At 34.8% G+C, this 22,751-nt stretch overlaps 1 protein-coding gene across 1 annotated transcript in view; it reads left to right on the top strand.

The window, feature by feature from the left end:
* The first annotated feature begins 997 nt into the window (after positions 1-997).
* LUZP2 (leucine zipper protein 2) overlaps positions 998-22,751 on the top strand; it is a 386,482-nt gene continuing 364,728 nt past the window's right edge. Inside the window, exon 1 of the mRNA XM_070957545.1 lies at positions 998-1,080. Within this exon, the coding sequence (XP_070813646.1) occupies positions 1,019-1,080 (62 nt within the window). The 5' untranslated portion in view covers positions 998-1,018. The remainder of the gene's footprint in view (positions 1,081-22,751) is intronic.

The following is a 22,751-nucleotide window of genomic DNA, read 5'->3' as shown; positions in this document are numbered from 1 at the left end:
CGCAAACACATTTCCTTTCCAGACCAAGCTACCCTCATTTCATAAAACTGCAATATCTTTTAAAAGTCTAAATTCTGACATAACCAAAATATACTGTAGAAACCTATTACTATCCAAGAATAGAGTTTTATTTATGTTTGGGGACTGTGAAGGACATTCAGGACTTTAACTTTCATTGGCAAATGGATTTTAAGTGATGTCAAGAAACCCTCTTGAAGGAGTTTTAATTCCCTCTTCTTCTCTCCCCCTCAAATTAAAATTTTAATAATTGATGCCAAATGTTGCTTCTTTAAACAGAATGATTATCAGGATAACACCCAAAGAAAGCTTACATTTGGATTGACCTTTATAAAGATTTCCAATGATGACAATTGGATCTTTAGAGAAGAGACTTCCGGATTTTTTTTTTTAAAACCCATTTAGTGTTGGCTTCCTAGCTGCTAAGGAATATGCTTCCAGTTGCTACAATAACTTCTTATTCATAGTGAGTTGAAGAGCTGCCTTTCACTTGCAGCAAGCAGGAGGTGAGTTTGAAACTTGGCTGTTCATTTAAACAAGTCTTCACCCTGGGTCTCCATGCAAATGACCCAACTTTCATTCGACATTTTGATTCTTTAGGGGGAATTTAGGATGAGCCTTTAACAGGAAGCAGCATCTGCTGGGTGCTCACTTCCCTCTGCTGTTGCCACTGAAACTGCTAGTAATAACAAATCCTTCAGGACATCAATAGAGTCCCTGTGTTGAATAATCACAGACTATCAGGCATGAGACTAGTAGCAGCAGCAGCTCCGTTGCCTGTGACATCACTCCTGAAGCTCAAGCCCCACTCTAGGCTGCCTTCATTAGTCAGTGTGTTGGTCTGCCTGCTTTTTCAGATCTACTGACTGTCATCCGCGGGAGCAGCTTCTTTGCAGAGGAAGGACTTTAGAAATCGGAGAGCTGGTGGGAAAGACAAGAGGAATCAAGAGAGGAAGAGTGCCGAGCAGCTCCAGAGAACGAAACAGCCACGCTTTGCAAAATGAAATTCATCTTGACTGAATATTTGCTCTTCCTTTTGCCTGTTCTGGTTCTCAGTACCAGGTGAGTACCCAGCTGTTTCTGACTTGGAACGGGGGTTTGAGAAGCTGGTTAAGGTGATTTTTTTTTTTTTTTTAAGCCAGGCTTTTCGTTCCAGCTTTTTCCTGCTTTGGAAGTTCAGACAGCATCTTCTGTTGTGCAGATCCTAGGGTAGCTTTTATTTTCCTTTCCCCCCTTTTCACAATGCTTCTCTCTGTCTCTCTCATACATACAGAGAGAAAGAGAAGGAAAACGGTGCTTAAGAGACTTTGATTCTGGGTCATTCGCTAGTTAGTCAAGTCCATTCATCTTCTTAGTCAATAAGAGGAAAACTCCAAGCTCTGCAGTGACCCAATGCATTTGTGATTAAGCAAAACAGTGTCTTATGTCAATAAATGTTCATCCAGCACTAGTAATTTTTTATGTACTCCAATGCAAAAAACAAAAACTACACCAGAAGAATATGGAATGTACTTGGCTTTGTTATACATTGCATTTGATTTCAAAACAAAACCTTAAAGCATGGACCGGTTTTATTTCACTGGGAGTTTTGCAACAAAAAAAAAAAAAGCCTTGGTGCTCTGTTTATATTTGTGAAGAGCATAAGGGTAAGATGACATTGGGATGCTATTAAGATTATTTAAAAGTTCCATTAATACAGTTTTCCTGCAGAATACCTTTTTAGCAATGAACGAGAAAAGCTGGTAAAATGTAGGATTTGCAGTCGTGGATGTACATGTGATCTTTATTCTGGAGTACACACTATCAGATTATATGCGCACATACACACACTCTGTCCTGCAAGTCAAATCTGATATAGAGTCACTCAGTACACAGATAGAAAGTTAATGCTTGTGTGCATGGTATGATCTGAACAAATCGTTTCTTCAGCAGCCTTACTATCAGTGTGTGCTTTTCAATTTTCTGAAGCCTATAAATGAGAGAGTGCCAATCTTTTGCTTTGTTGCTTATTATGTATCTGGTAAACTTCTAAGTCTCTGGGAAATGCAATAAACAGCCTGCACAAAGCTATGCCTATCATGGGAGAAACGCTTGTAGGCTTTTCTGCCAAGTTATGTTTTCTAGCAATATTTCTTTACAGTGGATTTGGAAAAGCTTTTTCTATTTAGAGTTCTAAGTGTTTAGTCACTGAAGCAAGATTACTTGCTAAACTGTTGGGTTTTTAAAGATAATCCTCCTATAGAAGGACTCCTGTCAAGTACAAGTGAAACCAAGAAAGAATGAATTCAGGAAGTCATAAGTCACCACAAATAACCAAATAATAAAACATAGGACAAATTACTCAACTGTCTATATATATATTTTTAAAAAACTTGAATATTCTCTCCTGCTTAATTAGTCATGAACCACTGTAATAATTATGTGACTTGACAGACTCTAAAGATCCCTTTGGAACTTTGTACTGTGAGTTGCCTATTATCTGAGGATCCACTTTGGTTTAGGAAGTGATTTGGGAAACATTGTCTTATTATGTATCTCTGTATCAAGCTGTATGAGTAATCTAGAGTAGTTTTAAATTTTAGGTATCTCTCCAAATGATACCAGAGCTAAATCCCAGTGGAGGACAGAGATGGTCCAGCAAATGAATGGACTTTTGAGTGAAGTTCTTTTAGCCTTGCCAATTTATCTCCTTTATGTAGTATGTAGAAAATGAATATAATTGTTTGTCTTTCCGCAGCAATTTTTTTAGAAGAAAACTTGAAGAGACTTGGTAGAAGGACATTTGATTAAAAGATCAGCTTTAATTTAAGATCTTCTCTAGTAAACTTTGAAAGGCTATCACAAAAAAGAGAAAGATGTTCCTTGCAATACAATAAAAGCTGCAAAATTTGAAACAATCACTTCCCTTTTCTTCTAGAGGGGTTTTTAAAAAATAGAATTGAAAAAACAAAACAAAACTGGAAAAATAGACTTTCATAGATACTCCAGTACAAGCATGTTCTGACAACTTTCAGAAATAAAGTTACTTTGCATGAATTCATCAGAAACAGTTTTTCTGAGATTGAAAATAGAGTACTACATACAGATTCAGTCTTTAGAAATGACTTCTTGGAACTTCTTTAGCTTTTTGAGGAATGCCAATTAAGTGGTTTTAAATGGAACATTTGGCATTAGAAACTAACAAAGTGGTGTTTTAAAGAAATAGGTTACATTCCAGTAGTAGTAAAAATGTAGAGGATTTGAGATAATGCAATCAATTTTTTTCTTGAATGCTTGTTCCATTAAACAGGTCCAATAATTCACATATTAGGACCCAGTAACAATAATCTGCATATTTTAGGAGATTTCCCTCTATAGGAAGAAAAAAGTTTGTTGTAAGGTGTGTCTACTAAAGCAATAAAAGTATCTGCTTAAGTATCTACTTAAGCAATAAAAAGTCTTGTTTATTGCTTCATTGCAATGACCTTACTTTAGGAAATGTGGACTGTGGGAGCTGTAGTCTTTGATTAGACTTTTACCTTGATGAAATTACTGAAATCAGTGACATTTCTCCTATAATTTATTCTAGAAGAATGTCATTTAGTTTTTAGCATCTCAGATTGTTCCTTTCTAACATATGGCTAATGTTCAGGCAATTGCCATACGGAGAAGATTTCAAAGAACAGTTGCTGTACTGAAGATGGGACTCTGTTATCCTGCTGTGTGAAAATGCTTAGCTCAGGCATAGTTGCCCTGTAAGCAGGAAATATATATATATATATATATATATATATATATATATATATATATATATATATATATACATATATATATATATATATATATATGTATGTATGTATGTATGTATGTATGTATGTATGTATATGTATATGTATATGTATATGTATATATATACACACATACATACATATATACATATACATATATATACATATACATATATACATACATATACATACACACACACACACACACACACACACACACACACACACACACACACATATATATATATATATATATATATATATATATATATATATATGTATGTATATCAAGTATTTTTCTGTCAATTTATAATGTAAAAATTTGCAGAAAAGATCTCTGTAAGTAGCCCCTTGGTTTAGTTAGTTGTTGAAGCCAAGCAGTAACAGTAACAGAGTTGGAAGGTATCTTGGAGGTCATCTAGTCCAATCCCCTGCTCACACAGGAGACTGTACTAGGGATTCGAACCGGCGAACTGCCAACTTTTCTGATCGGCAAGCTCAGTGTCTTAGCCACTGAGCCACCTAGTCAGGCTATATAAAGTATGGAAGCTGTGTTTCCTGACTACCTTGACTTTGGCAGTGAGAACACTGATTGTCTTATCTTAGATGGGGCACTTTGGGTATTATATGGTTGACCTGGGGAGAAGATTTTAATTAAAAAAAACCTCAAACTTTTGGGGATTAAACTCTCTCTCTCTAACTCCATTTCTGATGATTCTAACTCTTTTTTTGATTCCATACATACTGATTTTACCTATGACCATGAGTTAAATGTGTTATGGCAACCATTCAATAATATACATACCTAAGTAATTGTAAAAATGAAAATGAAAAACCCCTGCTGTTAATATACAACAAATGAATTAATATATCCAAGAACAATAAAAAAGTAAGTATTAAGATATATAGCTGTAAGCTATATCAGCTAATATGCTACCATTAAAGATGCTTCAAAAGGCAACAGTGCACCAAGAATGGAAAGGTGGTGGTTGAACTTTAAGACTGAGCTAGTTCATATATGTCTTTCAGATTGTCTACTCTTAAATCTTCAAAGGTAATAAGTTAGTATCTTGAACTGTATTTACCAGTATATTTCAATAGTACTAAGCTGTGCTATCTGAGATTTCAACCTGGTTTTAAGAATTGTTCCATGCAATTTATATTACAGTAATTCAGCTGAGTTGTGTTAAATTAAAACAAAAAGTTATAGCTAAATCTGATCACTCCAGGAAAAGTATTCAGCTGACTCATCAACAAAAACTTTTTAATGCCTATATATCTTCATAGAAAAGTTGAGTCCATGAATGTTCCAGATTATAAACCTGATTTTTTTTAATGGGATGAAACACTATCCTTAGTGAGTTGAAATTCAACTACTGTATTGGCTGGACTCAAATCAATGGTATTTCTGTTTCATCCAAATTTGCTTTTCGTTTGTTTAGCTTTATCTAGCTCATCATCCATGTAGAACCTCCTCAGTCTTCTCAGAATATGGTAGAAAGAAAATACATAACTGATAACAATAAAAATACCCTTAAAAGCATGTTTCCAATTTCCCAATGATTTCTGAAGAGTTTGAAAAGCATAGGTGACATAACGTATTCCCAGTGACAGCTTAAATCAAATAATTAACTTCAGAAACTTCAGGTAATAGGAAGATATTTTTATGGAAGATAGCATGGAAGTGAGTAAGGTAGGTAGAATCACTTTTACCTGCAGAAATGGAAAATGATCTAGCCATTATAGTACCTAGCTGAGTTACACAGAATTGGACCTGATTAGTACATGAATGAGAAACAGTCAGAAAATCCTAAAGCCATGGTCTAATCTAGGAAGTTGAACAAAATATCTTTGAAAAAGACCAGAACACTTTTTGCTTCAGAGAAATTCTAGAAGTCAATAGTAGTTGAGCTTGTCATTGAAAATGGAGTGAACTTCGATAAAGGAGTGAACTTCATCGTTTCTATCACAAGTCATCATCCTTACCCATAAATCAAAACATGTCCCACTTAACTAATTAAGGACATATATCAAGTTAATTATATAGAAATTGTTGCCAAGATATATTGCATAAAATATCGGGGAGAGGGTTATCATGAGTTTTCTTAGGATGGCCAAATAAATAGTAGAAATTTCTGTACTTGTCTTATGGAAGGGCAGCAAGATGGAGTTAGTGAACAGAACATCTTGACAGGGTCTCATGATAGATTATAATGATTCTGTGTACCTCCCCTTGAACTTTGACTACTAGTGAATACTTCTAATGATATTCTTCTCACTATGTTCCTGTAATAGATATAAAATCAAATATGATAGCGCTGAAGATTTTCTATTATTAATGAATCTTACATTAGCTAGCAGCATGAGTATCAAGTTTTATAGGACTGACATGAGAATATATAGCCACACAAGCACAACTGAAGATCACAGTAAGAGGAAACAGTAGTCCATAAATCACTTAAGTCTTAGTATTTTAATTGCATCTGCCCTGTTAGATTAGTTTATTGGGGTGGGTGGGGATAGTTTAGAAATAATGGAATTACTGCTGCTCCATTGAAAAGTCACAATCTGTTCTGTGAGTTGAATTGATATGAACATTATATCTGAACACTTAAAAGCGGTATTATGTACAATAGGAAGCACAGTATAATGGAAAGGATTTGACTCATATGTTTAATTGAATCAGAGGAGTAAATTACTATAGTCAGTACTCTGCAGAATCTACTGTGAATTTATTCAACTCGGTACATTCTTATTCAAAACTAATTTATTTACATGGACAAATAGTACTCTAATAGTTTACTAGTCTAATATGTTAATATTTTGCAAAAGTTAATAAGTGCTGGCATCTGTATTTCAAAAAAGGATCTGTTTTTTAATGTTATTGATCTTTTTTGTGATTACCATGGTATTGTCATTTTCTTTGATTATGTAATATGAAAACTGATACTAGTATAATTTATATCTTAATGAACATATTAGCATTTTTGTTTTTTTGAAATATTAATAGATATTGGACATTTTTCACTACTATTAAAGCACTATGTGATGGATCAAAGTGTTGCTTTTACAAATCCAATGCTACTTTCAGTTCTGAAAGGGATAACATAATAGTATGTGGGAAAGACCTCGGAAGACGGAGCAAAGAAATATTGCCTAGGGAATGGTCAGATAAGTGACGGCATAGCCTACAGCTGCATAATGGACAGAACAAGAGGCTCAGAAGGGACCCTCCCTAATTTCTCGGTCTGTAAAGGTGATGACAGAATTCTATTTTCAGACATGCAAGAATCTCTTAATGTAACTTTACAATAAAGTAGAATTTATCTGGCCATGTTTCCTGTCTGGTCTACATGATAAGGCTGACAGATTAGAATCCAGTAGAAGTTATTTCTGCATGCTACCTCTTGCTCTCTGCAGATCTCCACAAGATTTCTCAGGGTTTTCCAGAAATCTGGAGGAGCAGCTTTTGAAGGATATATATAGTATATTGTATAAGAAGCAACAAAAGGAAAAATTGACATGACAAAAATTTCATTCTACAAGTTTTGCTAGCAGGAATGATTTGTAAAAGACCTTTTGCTCAAGGGAACTTCTATTCTGGTCATAATATAATATATATAAATTATAGAAGATTATGGGGCTCTGTTGAAAATTTTCCACTTTTATTTTTTGATCAAAATGTACTAATCCTGGACTGGGGCTTCTCATTCTCATACTACCAACAGTTTGCCTTTGTTTTAACCCTGTTTCCCTTGACCATTGCTTCTTCTTTCCTTTGTAAAGACATAAAAGACCAAGATAATAATATATACAACCAGATTTCGTAACACATTAGTTATAAAATGTTCTGACATATTTTGAGCATCTATAATCTTCCATAGGGAAAACTATTTAACATTTACTCAGTAATATAACAGTTAAAAAGTACTAGACTGTTATTCAGTGTCTAGCAAAGCTATGGCTAAATAGTTCAAGAAAAATAATCTGATATATCTATGCATTGATGGAACTTTCCATCTCTGTCATATATCAATGTTTTTGTAAGTGGTACAAACATGTTATGCATAATATAGATTTTGGGGGGCACTGTCAAAACCAAACATGGTACATCCAAAAGAAATTTGTTCTGATAATACATATCCAGGAAAGATGGTGGAGAACCTCTTAACATACATTACTCTTCCTTTCATTAATTCTGTATATCATATTGATCCAACTTGGTCTCATGTTTAGTTATTGACGTAAGGAAACTCTATCCTTAACAGCACTTGAACATCTGTAGATGAGTCAGGCTGACTTTGTGGTACAAAGTCTGAATGATAAATATAGAAAAGAAACATAACTGGTGTGGCACTGTATAAAAATTAATAAACTGTTGTAAATATAAGACAGGATCAAGCTCTGTGTTTTATTTCCAATGGAATTTAAGAAAAGAAGTTTGGTCTGGATTATTGCTGGGATGAAAGATAGCATCCAGTTATTTATAGACAGTTTGGATGTATATTCATTTTTATTCATTTATCATGAACCTTTGAGCAAAAGGTCTAGGGCCTTTGCTTAACGATGACATCTATAAAACAAGGATTTTCTTAATTTTGTTCAATTAAGCAGTCTAATCCTTCTGACATTCCAGGAAATGTTCAGTGCAACATCCAGCAATGGTCTGAGAGGTATAGTTTCTCAGATAATGATCCTATAATATTGTATATTGTGATTCATTTGTACTTATGGTGAATTCTTGCTGGTGGGAGAGAAGGAGAGAGAAGATAGCTGTTTGGATGAACTGCTCACAATAACTTTCATCTAATATATGTGGCTGTTCAGCCCACAGTTTGGATATATTATGAAAAATATTGACCTGTCATTTTCAGAGCTTCACGATCCTACTTAGCTCCTTTTTCCAAAATCAATCAAGCTCATCTAGGTGCTTATTTTCCTATTACAGCAAACAGTCTATATAAGCAGACTAATCAAATTGGTATCTTTTATATGAATTATATATCATCTGTACATGTCTATCTTCTCTTTTTCTATCTCTCATTTATATCTATCTATCTATCTATCTATCTATCTATCTATCTATCTATCTATCTATGGTTTTAAGTGAGAGATTGTTATGTCTTTAAATAAAAAAAAAATTCTTCTCAAAAGCCAACACAGTTCTAGGCTGCATAAACAGAGGGATGCCACTTTATAAAGTCTTGGTAAGGCCACACTTGGAATACTGCATCCAGTTTTGGTCGCCATGATGTACAAAAGATGTTGAGGCTCTAGAAAGTGTGCAGAAAAGAGCAACAAAGATGATTAGGGGACTGGAGGCTAAAACATATAAAGAAGGGTTGATGGAATTGGGTATGTCTAGTTTAATAAAGATTAGGGGTGACATGATAGCAGTGTTCCAATATCTCAGGGCCTGCCACAAAGAAGAGGGAGTCAAGCTATTTTCCAAAGCACATGAGTACAAGACAAGAAGCAATGGGTGGAAACTAATCAAGGAGAGAAGCAACTTAGAACTAAGGAGAAATTTCCTGACAGTTAGAACAATTAACCAGTGGAACAATTTGCCTCCAGAAGTTGTGAATGCTCCAACACTGGAAGTTTTAAAGAAGATGTTGGATAACCATTTATCTGAAGTGGTGTAAGGTTTCCTGCCTAAGCAGGGGGTTGGACTAGAAGACCTCCAAGGTTCCTTCCAACTCTGCTATTCTATTCTATTCTATTCTATTCTATTCTATTCTATTCTATTCTATTCTATTCTATTCTATTCTATTCTATTCCCACTCCCACTCCCACTCCCACTCCCACTCCCACTCTATTCTTTGATGCTTCGCAGAACACAGACACTAGCAATAAATTTACATGACTAGATTTAAAAAGCAAACTCTTAAAGACACAATGCTAAGCATTGCTAAGCATCATCTTTAAATCTGAGTAAATGGGCCTTCTATGTAAATACCGATTTTTTGCTTGGCAATAGGAGGAAACAAGTATACTGCACCATTATTTATTAATGGATACTTTTGTTGCTTCTCTTTTCCTTGCATAGCAAATACTTACATCTGTAGAATTAAAAAAGAAGAAGAAAGAAAAAGATGCAGGGCCGAATCAGGACTTTTCATTCATGAACAGGCATGAAATTCCAAGAAAAATCAATAATGGTGTTTTTAATAATGTGCTTAAATGATTGTTATATTATTTTAATAGCGAGGAAGAGGAGGAGGAGGAAAAGAAAAAAGAAAAGAGGAGGAGATGGTCATGTATTGCACTGTGTAATATTGTACTGTTTAATTAAGTTTACAGGAACAAATTTAGATTAGATTAACAGAGTTTGAAGGATCTTATGGGTGATCTACTCCAACCCCCTGCCCAAGCAGGAGACCCTACACCATTTCTGATAAATGGCAGTCCAATCTCTTCTTGAAAGCCTCCAGTGATGAAGCTCCCACAACTTCTGAAGGCATGCTGTTCCATTGGTTGATTGTTCTCACTGTCAGAAAATTTCTCCTTATTTCTTGGTTGAATCTCTCCTTGATTAGTTTCCATCCATTATTCCTTGTCTGGCCTTCAGATGCCTTGGAAAATAGCTTGACCTTTTCCTCTCTGTGACAGTCCCTCAAATATTAGAAGTCTGCTATCATGTCTCCCCTAGTCCTTCTCTTCACTAGACTAGCAATGCCCAGTTCCTGTAACCTTTCTTCATATGTTTTAGTCTCCAAACTACATTAGACTTTCAACAACAACAACAACAACAACAACAACAACAACAACAACATTTGGGGGTGTTCTGTTTAGTGCTATAGTACAGAATAACAGATTAACATCAAAGAATCTCTATTGATCTTAATGATGGCCATTTTGACTGCTATTTTGAAGGCCATTTTAATTCTATCAAATTAAAATGGAACTGCTGAAACTTTTTGTTTACATAACTCAACATTTTTCATAAAAATAATAACCGTGTTTTAAAAATCCATTAACTGTTTAATTCATTTTAATATTCTGTCAAGTCACTATTAGATAACTCATTAACCTAACACAACCAACCCTTTCATGTAAAATTTTTAAATAATCAAAGATTACTCCTTATTAATGTATTTGCTTTGAGCCTCAGTTTGTTGTTTTGGAAAACAGCCTATTTCCATTTTTCTACTTGCATTTTTTATATGCCTATTTCCATTTGAAACTAATCAGCCAGGGCATGATTCATTTGGAACTAGAATATGAATAAAATGTGGAAATCCAGTTCTATACTATCCATTGATTAGCCTAGGAAATCACAAATTATTGTAACTTTTTCAATCTGTTAAAAGATTAGGATGAATGAAAAGTTCAGGCACAATTCATCCTTCAGTAAGAATGGGATCTGGCTGTGCAGCGGCTGAGGTGAAGGATCTTTTACATGCTGTTTTCCTTTTTAAAGGAAAATGGTTACAGTCTTGCTTTTAATAAAAAGAATAAAATTTAACTATATATGCCTCACACAAATTATTGTGGCTTGGAATGTCTGATCATCTATGATCAGAAAGAGCTGGTGTTCTTCTTACACTACTCTTCCTTCTCTTTCTTCTGCCTATCATTATGTTTTATGGAGGAACTGCTGTTCTTCACAATGTCTAAGTTTCTGGTCAGGTCTGGAGAGCTGAATTGTATGTTAAATACTTCAAACTCAATAATAGAGCTGAAATGGACCTTGGAACTCTTCTAGTCCAACCCCCTGCTCAGGCAAGAAACCCTATACAATTTCAGACAAATGGTTGTCCAATCTCTTCTTAAAAACTTCAAGTGTTGGAAGCATTCACAACTTCTGGAGACAAGTTGTTCCACTGATTAATTGTTCTAACTGTCAGGAAATTTCTCCTAAATTGCTTCTCTCCTTGATTAGTTTCCACCCATTGCTTGTTGTCCTGCCTTTAGGTGCTTTGGAGAATAGCTTGACTCCCTCTTCTTTGTGGCAATCCGTGAGATATTGAAACACTGTTATCACGTCACCCCAGTCCTTCTTTTCGTTAAACTAAACATACCTAAATCCAGCAATCATTCTTTATATGTCTTAGCCTGCACTCTTTCTAGAGTCTCAGCATCTTTTTTACATCGTGGCAACCAAAACTAGATGCAGTATTCCAAGTGTGGTCTTACCAAGGCATTATAAAGTGGTATTCACATGATCTTGATCCTAGTTAATGCAGCCTAGTACTGTGTTGGCTTTTTTGACAGCCAACATATTTAAATACTTGTCCACTAGGACTCCAAGATCCCTCCTACAGTTACTACTGTTGAGCCAGGTACCACCTATACTGTACCCACAGATTCTGAAGTCAAGCTGTTCCACTGGTTAATTGTTAATTTAACAATTAACATTGCTATTAATAACAATTTTAATGCCATTTAAAATTTAAAAATTTAATTAATACAATTTAAAATTTAACAATTAAAAATTGGAAAACCCTAATTGGATTTTGATGACTTTTGGTTCCATTTCATCTCAGATGCCTCAGAATCAATCCACACTGGAGATTGGAGATTTAGATGAGCAGCAACATACTTACTTTGTCCTTCACTGAACTGATCAGAACCAAAAGAAGACCCTTAAAAATGAGTAAATGTGTGCTTATTATTTCCAGCAATTAAAATTGGAAGAATTCAAATGAAGTTGCCAGGGTCTAGATAGTTAAAGCATTACCTTTTTTTCTACATTGATTAAAGATAAAGGTAAAGGTTTCCCTTGCACATATATGCTAGTGGTTCCCAACTCTAGGGGGCGGTGCTCATCTTCGTTTCAAAGCTGAAGAGCCAGCGCTGTCCGAAGACGTCTCTGTGGTCATGTGGCCAGCATGACTAAATGCGAAAGGTGCACAGATAGGTGGTCCCTATTTTTTTACTTGCAATTTTACGTGCTTTCGAAATGCTAGGTTGGCAGAAGCTGGGACAAGTAACGGGAGCTCACCCCATTACACGGCACTAGGGATTTGAACTGCTGAAGTGCTGAACTTTCGATCGACAAGCTCAGTGTCTTAGCCACTGAGCCACCATGTCCCAACAAAAGTTAGGTGGTTTCACTGGGGCTCTATCCACTACATTGATTAGGTGCCATAAAATTGTTTTCAACTCCTAGCAACAAAATGAAATATTGTCGCTTCTGTACTGTAGGTTCTAAAGATGTTTTAAGATTTTTTAAAAAAAAAACCCCATAGTATTCTTTTTTAAATATTTTTTTAATCCTTTATTGTTTTTATAAATAATGCAAGGGGGTGAAAATATCTAACACTTCTTCCTCCTCGTCTTTTACTCCAAAAATCACTGCATGAGATGAGTTGGGCTGAGGGAGAGTGATTGACGCAAGATCACCTTGTTGGCTTTCATGGTTAAGATAGAACTTATATTCATGGTCTCTTGGCTTCTAGCCTGGTGCCCTAATCATTAGATCAAATTGGCTCATTAAAATTTCTTTTACCACCCGAACCTCCCCCTCCCCATACTTTCTGAGTACCTCAAATGTGTTCACATCTTTACATTAATTGCAATGTGTGCTCCAACTTGGTTGTCTTCAGACAGTAATTTTTTACAAACCCCATCCCAGAAAAGAACCCCTCAAACCCTGAACTATTATCATCAGAATGAATTCCCATTATAATTTTGATACATTCAGGAAAAAAATAGGTCTATTAATGATGGCTATACATACAGTACTTTGTGAAATCTTTTTTCTAAGCTCTTATGGCTGCTTCTTTAGGCTGAGCTTATTGATCGAAAGGTCGGCATTCAGCGGTTCAAATCCCTAGTACCCTGTAACCGGGTGAGCTCCCGTTACTTGTCCCAGCTTCTGCCAACCTAGCAGTTCGAAAGCACGTAAAAACTGCAAGTAGAAAAATAGGGACCACCTTTGGTCGGAAAGTAACAGCGTTCCCTGAACCTTTGGCATTTAGTCATGCTATCCACATGACCACAGAGATGTCTTCAGACAGTGCTTACTCTTTGGCTTTGAAACAGAGATGAACACCGCCCCCTAGAGTCAGGAATGACTAGCACATATGTGCGAGGGGAATCTTTACCTTTACCTTTATGTCTGCTTCAAAAGTTGTTTCTGGCTATATCCACATACATAATCATGCAAGCACTTTGACAGTCAAGTTTTTATCCAAGGCTCATCCGATATCTATGTAAATTCCAAGGTTTAAGACCCAGGCCTCATCCTCTCTTAACAATTTGGGCTGCTGTTTTTCTTACCCGCCCCCCCCCCCCAATCTGTGCCACCTTTATAAAAATCTGTGATAATTGAAGGGTCCTGTTTCATCACTTTCAACCATCATATCAATTTACAAAGATGCGTGCATGTAGATATGGTTAGGAACATCTTTGAAAGCACTTGCCCAAGCCTAGAAAAAAATAAAGCTGCTTCAGTGTTGTCAAAAGATCCTTTGTATGTACTGTCAGTGTAAAGCATCTGTTTATACAACTCTTCTATCGAAGGTTGTCTCTTATCCAAGATAGTTGTGTTTCTTCGCATACCTTGTAGGAAACAGAGAACAACAAAGGAAGTGTATTGTATTCATTGGTGGTTTTGAAGTTTCTCCAAAGCTCACAAGATTTAGAAGCAGTCTGGATTACATGAGCCCTTAGTTTAATGCCACAGGGTTCTTATCGTTTTAAAGAAAACTATGCTGATTTACAATAGCTTCAGAAATGGTAAGACCCATTCCATACCTCTCTCTCTTTTTAATATTTAATACTGTTCCTATGTAATTGCATGACCAAAGTAAGAGAAGGGGTTGATTTTTAATTGGGAGTCTTGTTTCTGAATTCAGCATAGTTCTGTATTATATTTTCTTTCATACATATTGTAATTTTGCTACTCCTACCATGAGTTTTAAAGATTTCTGGTTAACTTTCTATGTATTTGAGTATCCTTGAAATTGCTGTTTCTTTTATTGTTTCTTTCAATAACTAGTAACTTTTTCTATGTTGTATTTTTGGTATTGACTATTTTTTTCTATTTACATAAATTAATCAATATTCAAAATGCATTCTCTAATGCATGCCAGAGGTCAAGAAGCTATTATATTTCAAATAACCATAAATAAAACAATTGAACATGGGTTGCGCTTACTCTCCCAGCCCAAATGGCTTTGGGATCATTTTTAATGCTTTGTAAAAGTCTAACAGGGTTGGGGCGATTCAGATCTAAGTAGGATTGTTGGCCTACATGTAGACAGAGTGACAAAACAGTCACATAGATGGGAACTAGAGCATGCAAACTCTGCTGGTTTTGGTGTGATTAGAGGAGATAAATGTTCACGCTTCTGGAGTAATTCTGTACTAACTAACAGGAAGTTTGGGAAGAAGCAGGAGTTTTTTTTCTCAGCATAGCAGAATTACAACCTGCATTAGTTATACAGGGGTTCATATCATTCATCTAAATGAAATAGAGGGTCAACCTGGATAAAACTAGTATGATTTAAAATGAAGAAAGCAATATCTTGTTACCTTTTATGCAACAATCCCAAAGAGTAATAAACCAGCAATGTCTCACATGGATTGACTAATGGGACATGAGGGAAATATGATATTTTATTGGACACAGGACAGTTTATGCTAATTAAATAAGATTATGGTAAAATTGTTTTAGATCTGGAAGATTGTGTTATAGAAATTGATAATTAAATTGAATAGGCATAGTTTGCTTGTTGAAAAGAATGGTTCTTTATTATTTTGCTAAATTGAATATCACTGTAAGCCCAAAGATGTCTGCATTTTCACAATTAAAAAGCAAAGAAAGAATAATACTGCTATAAACTTGAATTGTTTGTAAAGGCTATAAAGGCTAATATACAGTAGAAAATTGTATATAGCCTTCTGTCATGGGGTTGTTGTTGTTTTTTTGCAGTATTCTGATAGTTTTTAATTTTACTTAATTAGGTACCTTAAAATAGTGCATTTAATAGTCTCTTTGAAGCAACAATACCTCATCAGTGTATAACTTGAGGTGTTTTTTTGTGTTTCAATCAACATATTTGATTGAAATCTGAAGACGTATTTGTATATAATTAAGGAAAACATTAAAAAAGTAGTAAAAGGGGTGCTGAATGAGAAGATGATCCTGGAGCTGGAATAGTAGGAATAAGGGCACTCAAAAACTGAAAATATGATGGAACAATAAGTATGGGAAACAGAACACTAAAAGTAAGTCAGATAAATTTGAAATTGGGCTATGAGAGGTCAAGAGTTGTATACTACTAGGTATATTATTAGCAAAAAAAGCAAAAGGCAAAAAATACTGCAGAAAATTTTGGACCACAGCCAACCAAAAGATGAAAAGGAGGGATAAATCAGATAAATTAATCTGTAAAACAGAATAGAAGGGTCAATGAGACTGCAAAATATCCCTCTTAACATTTTTCAAGTGATGCTACTCACCTGTGAAGAGGCTTCAGTTAAAAGCAGATTATACATACTGTATGTCTTGAGAGTAATTCCTGTTAAATTCAGTCAAACTTTATAAGTATAGTGTTGCCTTTCAAGAATTAAAATAGATCCTTACTAATATCAAGTTGAGGAAAGTATATTGACTGTCCATATTATTGTTTTTATAATACTAATCCTTCAATCACCACACTTAGAGTCTGCAGCAGTTAGGATTTAACAGAATGTCACTGAAGAAATGTGACATTTTGACCTTGATAAAGACAGCATTGCAGATTACATTTTAACTTGGAATTATTTGTAATAACTGTTAGGAACTTTGTTCACCTAGCTAATAATCAATACATATATTGTACTTTCTCAATCTTTCAAATGGTTTTTAAAGCATAATGTCTATTCTAGAAAGTTCTTGATTAAAGCCCACCTAAAATATATATAAAGGTAAAGATTTCCCTGTCAGTTGTGTCTGATTCTAGGGCACGTTGCTCATCTCCATTTCTTGGGCAAGGGAGCCAGGATTGTCTGATGACAATTTCCACTGTTATGTGGCCAGCACGGCTAAATACACCAAAGGAATACAGAACACTGTTACCTTCCTATCAAAGTGGTACCTATTTATCTATTCACATGCTTTTGAACTGCTAGGTGGGCAGGAGCCAAGGCAAATAATGGGAACTCATCCTATTGAATATATATATATATATATATATATAAAATAAAATAATAAATATATTTTATATTTTATATTAAGTATACACTATTTTTGTATACAGAGTCTTCTGCATGTAGTTTTTCCTAATGTATGTTTTCTTATATGAACTGTTAGTCACTTTTTAATAATCACTACTTTCCATGTGTCCTTTTCTTTTAACCTAAGCAAGTTCATCGGAATATAAAAAATGTGTGGAAACCATAAGAACTTTGCATTCAGTTCATGCTTTTAAGTTTTGTGTGTGTCTCCATTCACGGAACAATGAAACTAACCAAGATTTGCAACTTGTTGCCATGAAATTGATTTTTCATTATAACCATTAGATAATCCTAATCATATAACACATCTGCACAAAATGCAGCAACTCAATTATGACTATGCTTACCCAGTCCTATGTATGTCTTGGCATATTCTCTACTTTATTGAAATCAACTTTATACTCACACTGTTCTCTTATTTGGTCTAATGCCAATGTGACTGAAGGTTGAAACTAAAACAGCCAAATTATACCAATTATCTCTCATGACCTAGGTTTGTCTGTCTGTCTCTGTGTGTGTACTTTAGGGCTACTCTGAATTGATTTGGGGGAGAAAAATCTCTTTTAGCTTTTATTTAAAAAATGAACAGTCAAAGCCATTATGTTAAATTCTCTTAATGTAAAGAGTTTGTTCCGCATTTTTAAAAGCAATTCTTATTCAAACTGATAAAAATGAATTTGCCTCAAAATCTCTTTTAAGGGGAAAGTGGATTGGTAAGAAATGGTTGAATATGAATTCTTGTATAAGTGCAAGAATTTAATTCGAGATGATCAAGAGATTTGTGGAATGCCCTTTTTAAAACTTTACAGACATCTCTCTAGTGGTCTTGGTTATGCTAGATTCTCCTGCTTCAGTCAAATTCCAGTCAAGGACATACAAAATTACATTTCTTATTGAGCTGTTTCAATAGCAAATTTATTACTAAAGCAGAGTCCCGACTTGCAAAATTGCTGGATACTTTTTCTTTCCACTCAAGAAATATAGCAGAATCATCCACCCCATTCTTCTGCTTGTAATTTGGCTAAAGAATATCTAAAGTCCATTTGCATGCAGCTCTCATCTCCACACTTCAAGAAAGTGATTTCACAGCTATCTACCCCAATTGATATTTGCCTAAAACTGAGATCCAGCTTTAACATCTTAAATAATCTCTCTCATACAGAACCCAACAGTGTAATAAATAGATCTGCTCATCCTTGTAGGAATCTGTAAGAATCAATACTCTTGGGTCTTTACAAATTCCAACTTTTCTAGGTAGATATCCAATACAGAGATTTTCCAACTGTGTTCTGTGGTTCTGTAAGAGACTATGTGGAAAGGAAGGAAGGAAGGAAGGAAGGAAGGAAGGAAGGAAGGAAGGAAGGAAGGAAGGAAGGAAGGAAGGAAGGAAGGAAAAGACTTTTGATTGGGGGTTAAATCTTAAAGAAAAAACAACCCAGGTTCTCCAATTTCTCCAAGTGTGAAACTTCCTGCTGCAGAACTCCTATTGGAGTGGATAATCAGTCATCCAGTTACAAGAGTGCTAAAATGCATCTGTACTCTGACAACAATATGTGAATTTGTTATGTAGACAGTCATCAGTAGAATTATTACTGCCTCATCCATTAGTCTTTAAAAATCCTTTTGTAGCATTTTAATTATGGGCCTGTGACAGGTCACAGTGAAAAACTGCAGTAAGGTAGAGGAAAAATGTGATTTGTAGCCTACAGCCTCAAATATTATCCCACTATTCAGAACACCCATATATATTACGCAGTGAAGTATTTAGGCAGCTAAAATTTAGTCTGCATAGTCTTCAGAGATTCAGTCTGTATCATTCCACTGAGTAGACAAGCATTGTTTCTTGATTAGGTAAAAACTGTGCCTCTTGCTGTTTCACAATTTGATTATTTCTTGGAAAAGTTATATCATTACAGGAACAGTTCTTGAAATAACACAATTTTTAAAAAATCTAATTTTGAATGGAGCCAAGATAAACCTTTACAAGAAGGGCTGCGTAAAGAATGCAAAACAATTCCTTGGAAAAACACTGGAGTGCATGTGCAATGCCTCTTTTTAGATTGTTAATGCAACCATATAATTAGCAAGGTAGAAAGGGCTGCATCACAGGTGCTGGGATTTTTTTAAAACACTTTTCAAAAGCTGATGGAAGCTTTCCCTACTGTAATTTCTACTCCTCAATCTGAAATAATGCCCTGGAATTATTGGTACTGTACTGTTCTCACTTCAATTAGCCTTCAGTGTCCCCCTGCTGGATTTCTCTAGAAGAAAACTTATACTACAAAAAAATTCACCTTGGTGATTTGCATTTACATGAAAGAAAAAAAAATAAAGCAAAACATTCTTTCTTATGCAGTTAGAGATATGCAGGTGTGTTTCTGAAAGCCTCATAACTGTGCATATAAAATATGAATACAAAACATCACCAAATTATTGAATAAATAATTGAAAGAATGGCCAAGGAAAATATTTAAAAACTAGTGGATGGAGAATAAGGAACTTTATTTAATAGTTTGTAGTTTCACAATGATATCTTGATTTCAACTGAGCAAAGGGAAGGCAAAACGTCTTGTAAAAGTATAAAGCTAATAATGACTAGATTACTTATTATCTGTCTGCATTGAAATACTCAGCTTAATGAGACAGAATTGAACATGCATAAAATTAATAAATGAATGGTACAAATTGTTTTTATGGGTACCAATTGCAATAAGCTATCATCATCATCGTTATCATCACCTGAAGGTTACTGTTTTAAGTTACTGTGGTTTCAGATAACATTTTAGACCATTATTTTGTTTGCATGTGAAAGTCATTAACGAATATCTGAAAAACGAGACGGAAGCATCCTTAATGTTTTATTTGATGTAAGTTGATTGAAGTTTTGGTTTATTGGATTGAAGTTGGTTAAAGTTATACTCAGTATTCATATAGCTAGTCAGTTATAGCTACCTGCTAATGTTGATTAGAAAAATATTAATGGCTTAATTAGCCTGTTTACAATACTGTTGAAGATGATAATAACTATGATTAATGAAGACACAATTATGTAGTGATGTGTGTAACCTAACTTCATCTTCTTTTTCCCTCTCTGTGGGCATCCACATGCTGACTCTGGAGAACTATTCCTCCTACATCATAGAAACATATACATTAACTCTACATAACTGAAGATAGGCTTAAGGTAAAGTGAGCTGATATTCAAGGTTTATTTTTTAATGTGCCCTTTGAGGTATGAAAATTTATTCCTTTATGTCAGTTCAGTTACAGTTCTGTTACAGTAATAGAGTATTTTATCTAATTACAGTTTTGTGTGTAGGTGGATAGGGGATATCTATAGTAGTTTTGTATAAAGTTTGAGTTCGGTTTAAAACTTATATTTATGTGGATATTGTTGAGTTTTCTTTTTCCCACTGTTAAAATGTTTTATGTCCATTTTTAATAGATAAGCTTTTGGCAGCAGATGGGTATCAAGGTGTGAATATAGCAAAATGTAGATGAAGAAAAAATGTGAATGTGAAAAAAATTGAGTCAACAGATGATGTTGAAATAGCTTTACCGTGATTGTTTCTTTCTCATGATACAGTAAAAATGAAATTTTTGCTTGCTATGCTAATAGTATGTCCTGTATAAAAAAATAACTCATGTTTTGTTAATTTTTTAGATTCCAAGTTCAACATTTCAGAAAAACGGTCCCTAATTATGTTCCAAGAAGCATAACCTAACAAATAGCAATTTCGTAGCCTGCCACTCATGCTTTAAGTCTTCTAATTTTGTTTTTACAGTACAGGAAAGGCAAATACTCGTTTTCATAGTTACATTCATGTTGTTTTCCTGGCAAGGCTATAATACGCCTGCCATTATCTTCCTGTTTCCTGCACCAATCAGGAATTAATGCAGAATCACTAATCAGGATTTCAGAAAAAGGCAGTCACAGTCCATAGCTCTATGTATTAATGATTCACCTGTGGAGGGGATTAGCAGCATTGTTTCTGGGTGTGCAGCTGAAGAGTAGGCTAGCTTGGTTGCTCAACAGTGAGACACTGGTGAAGTGGGCACAGCAGCGCCTGCATTTTCTCTGCTGTATGAGAAAAGTTCATCTTCCTTCCACTGTCCTTACCGCTTTCTATAAAGGGACAATCGAGAACACCCTGTCATATTGCATTACTGTCTGTTTTGGAAGCATTACTGCTTCGGACAGGAAGGCGGTGCAGCGAATGGTGAGGATGGCAGAAAAGATCATTGGTAGTTCATTTCTTCTATCCAGGACATAGCACATAAGCGATCCTTGAGCATAGTCCGCAGGATTGTCTGGGACGCTACACATCCTTTTCACAACTTGTTTTCCTTGTTACTTTCTGGGAGGAGGCTTCATAATATCCGAAGCAGAACATCAGATTCAGTCACAGTTTTGTTCCATGTAGCATCACTCTTGTGAACTCTCAAGTTTCCTCTTTCTGCTATGTATTCAAAATGGACAGTGATTTGTGTGTGTGTGTGTGTGTGTGTGTGTCCATGCGTGTGTGTGTGTGTGTGTGTGTGTGTGTGTGTGTGTGTGTGAGAGAGAGAGAGAGAGAGAGAGAGAGAGAGAGAGATGCAGGTATATATGTATGTATATAGCATGTGTATATGTATGTTATGTATGTGTTTGGGTAGATATACACTTTCTCTTGAGAGCAGGCAACAGAATTTCATTTTTAATGAAATTACAGTGTATTCACAGTAAATAATGACATTAAAGTTATCTTATCTGAATCAACATGAAAAAGATTTACCTTCACCTATTCAAGATCTGATCTTTTTTTAACCCTGTTTAATTTTCAGGATTAGTAAGCATCAGATAGGTAGTGTCAATGAGTATCAATCTCTTTATAAAGCTGCCTTCAAAATTTTACATAAGAAGCAAACTATAATGCAACTAGCTTTAAAATGGAGGTGTTCCTAAGATAATGCATGATAATATAATATTACAGTTTTGGGTTGTTGGGTTTTTTTTTTTTTTTGCTTTATTTCCTGTTTCTTCCAGTACAAGTTTTTTTTAAATATGTAAATTGGGAGGAAACTCATTTAAGAAGCTACAAAGAAAAGTTTAAATACTTTTATTATGTCTAATAATGATTTTTGGTTAGCAGATGTCTGGATCATAACAGGTTTTTGCGAAAAGTGAAATTCAAAGAGAATGTGTCACCAGAATTTCAAGGAACACTAAAAAGCAATTTGATAGAGCAACATAAATTGTCAGGGCATAATGCGATGCTGCTTTTCATTAGGCACCATCACATTGTGTTGCATTTGTACTTACTAATATTTTGATATAGTCTTTTGGTGCAAAGTGCTGAAGCTAAACATTCTAATGAGTATAAGTGGTATACAGTGTTTACTGTATAATCAGTATTATGTTGTATGAATGTCAGTTTTAATACTATGCATACTAAACACTCTGCATTTTGTTGAAACGAGTGCTGCACACTTTGATGGGCACAGGAAATAAGAGCTTTTGAAACCATGTATTATTAGAAAACAATGAAGTGACATTAATTCACTGGTTAAAAAAAAAAAAAAGCCACCAGAAAATAGTGTTGCTAGTACATCATGCCATTTCTAGCAAAATGCCAGTCATTTCCAGTTGGCACCAATCTGGTTTGTAAAAATGTTTTAAATCTTTTGTTTTTGACTAAAGGTTTGATAGGTGTGCTGTGCTTATCTTGATTGGAAGAGAGGGGGGGGATTATAAACTTCACTACCTTATGTATGAGTCCAGATGTGGAGACTCATCATATATGAAAGGGATAATCC

Source organism: Pituophis catenifer, unplaced genomic scaffold (assembly GCF_029215685.1).
Source record: "Pituophis catenifer annectens isolate HBS135680 unplaced genomic scaffold, rPitCat1.0.hap2 SCAF_1, whole genome shotgun sequence".
NCBI lineage: Eukaryota > Metazoa > Chordata > Lepidosauria > Squamata > Colubridae > Pituophis > Pituophis catenifer.
Note: the sequence above shows the minus strand (reverse complement) of the source record. Positions and strands in the feature narration are given on the sequence as shown.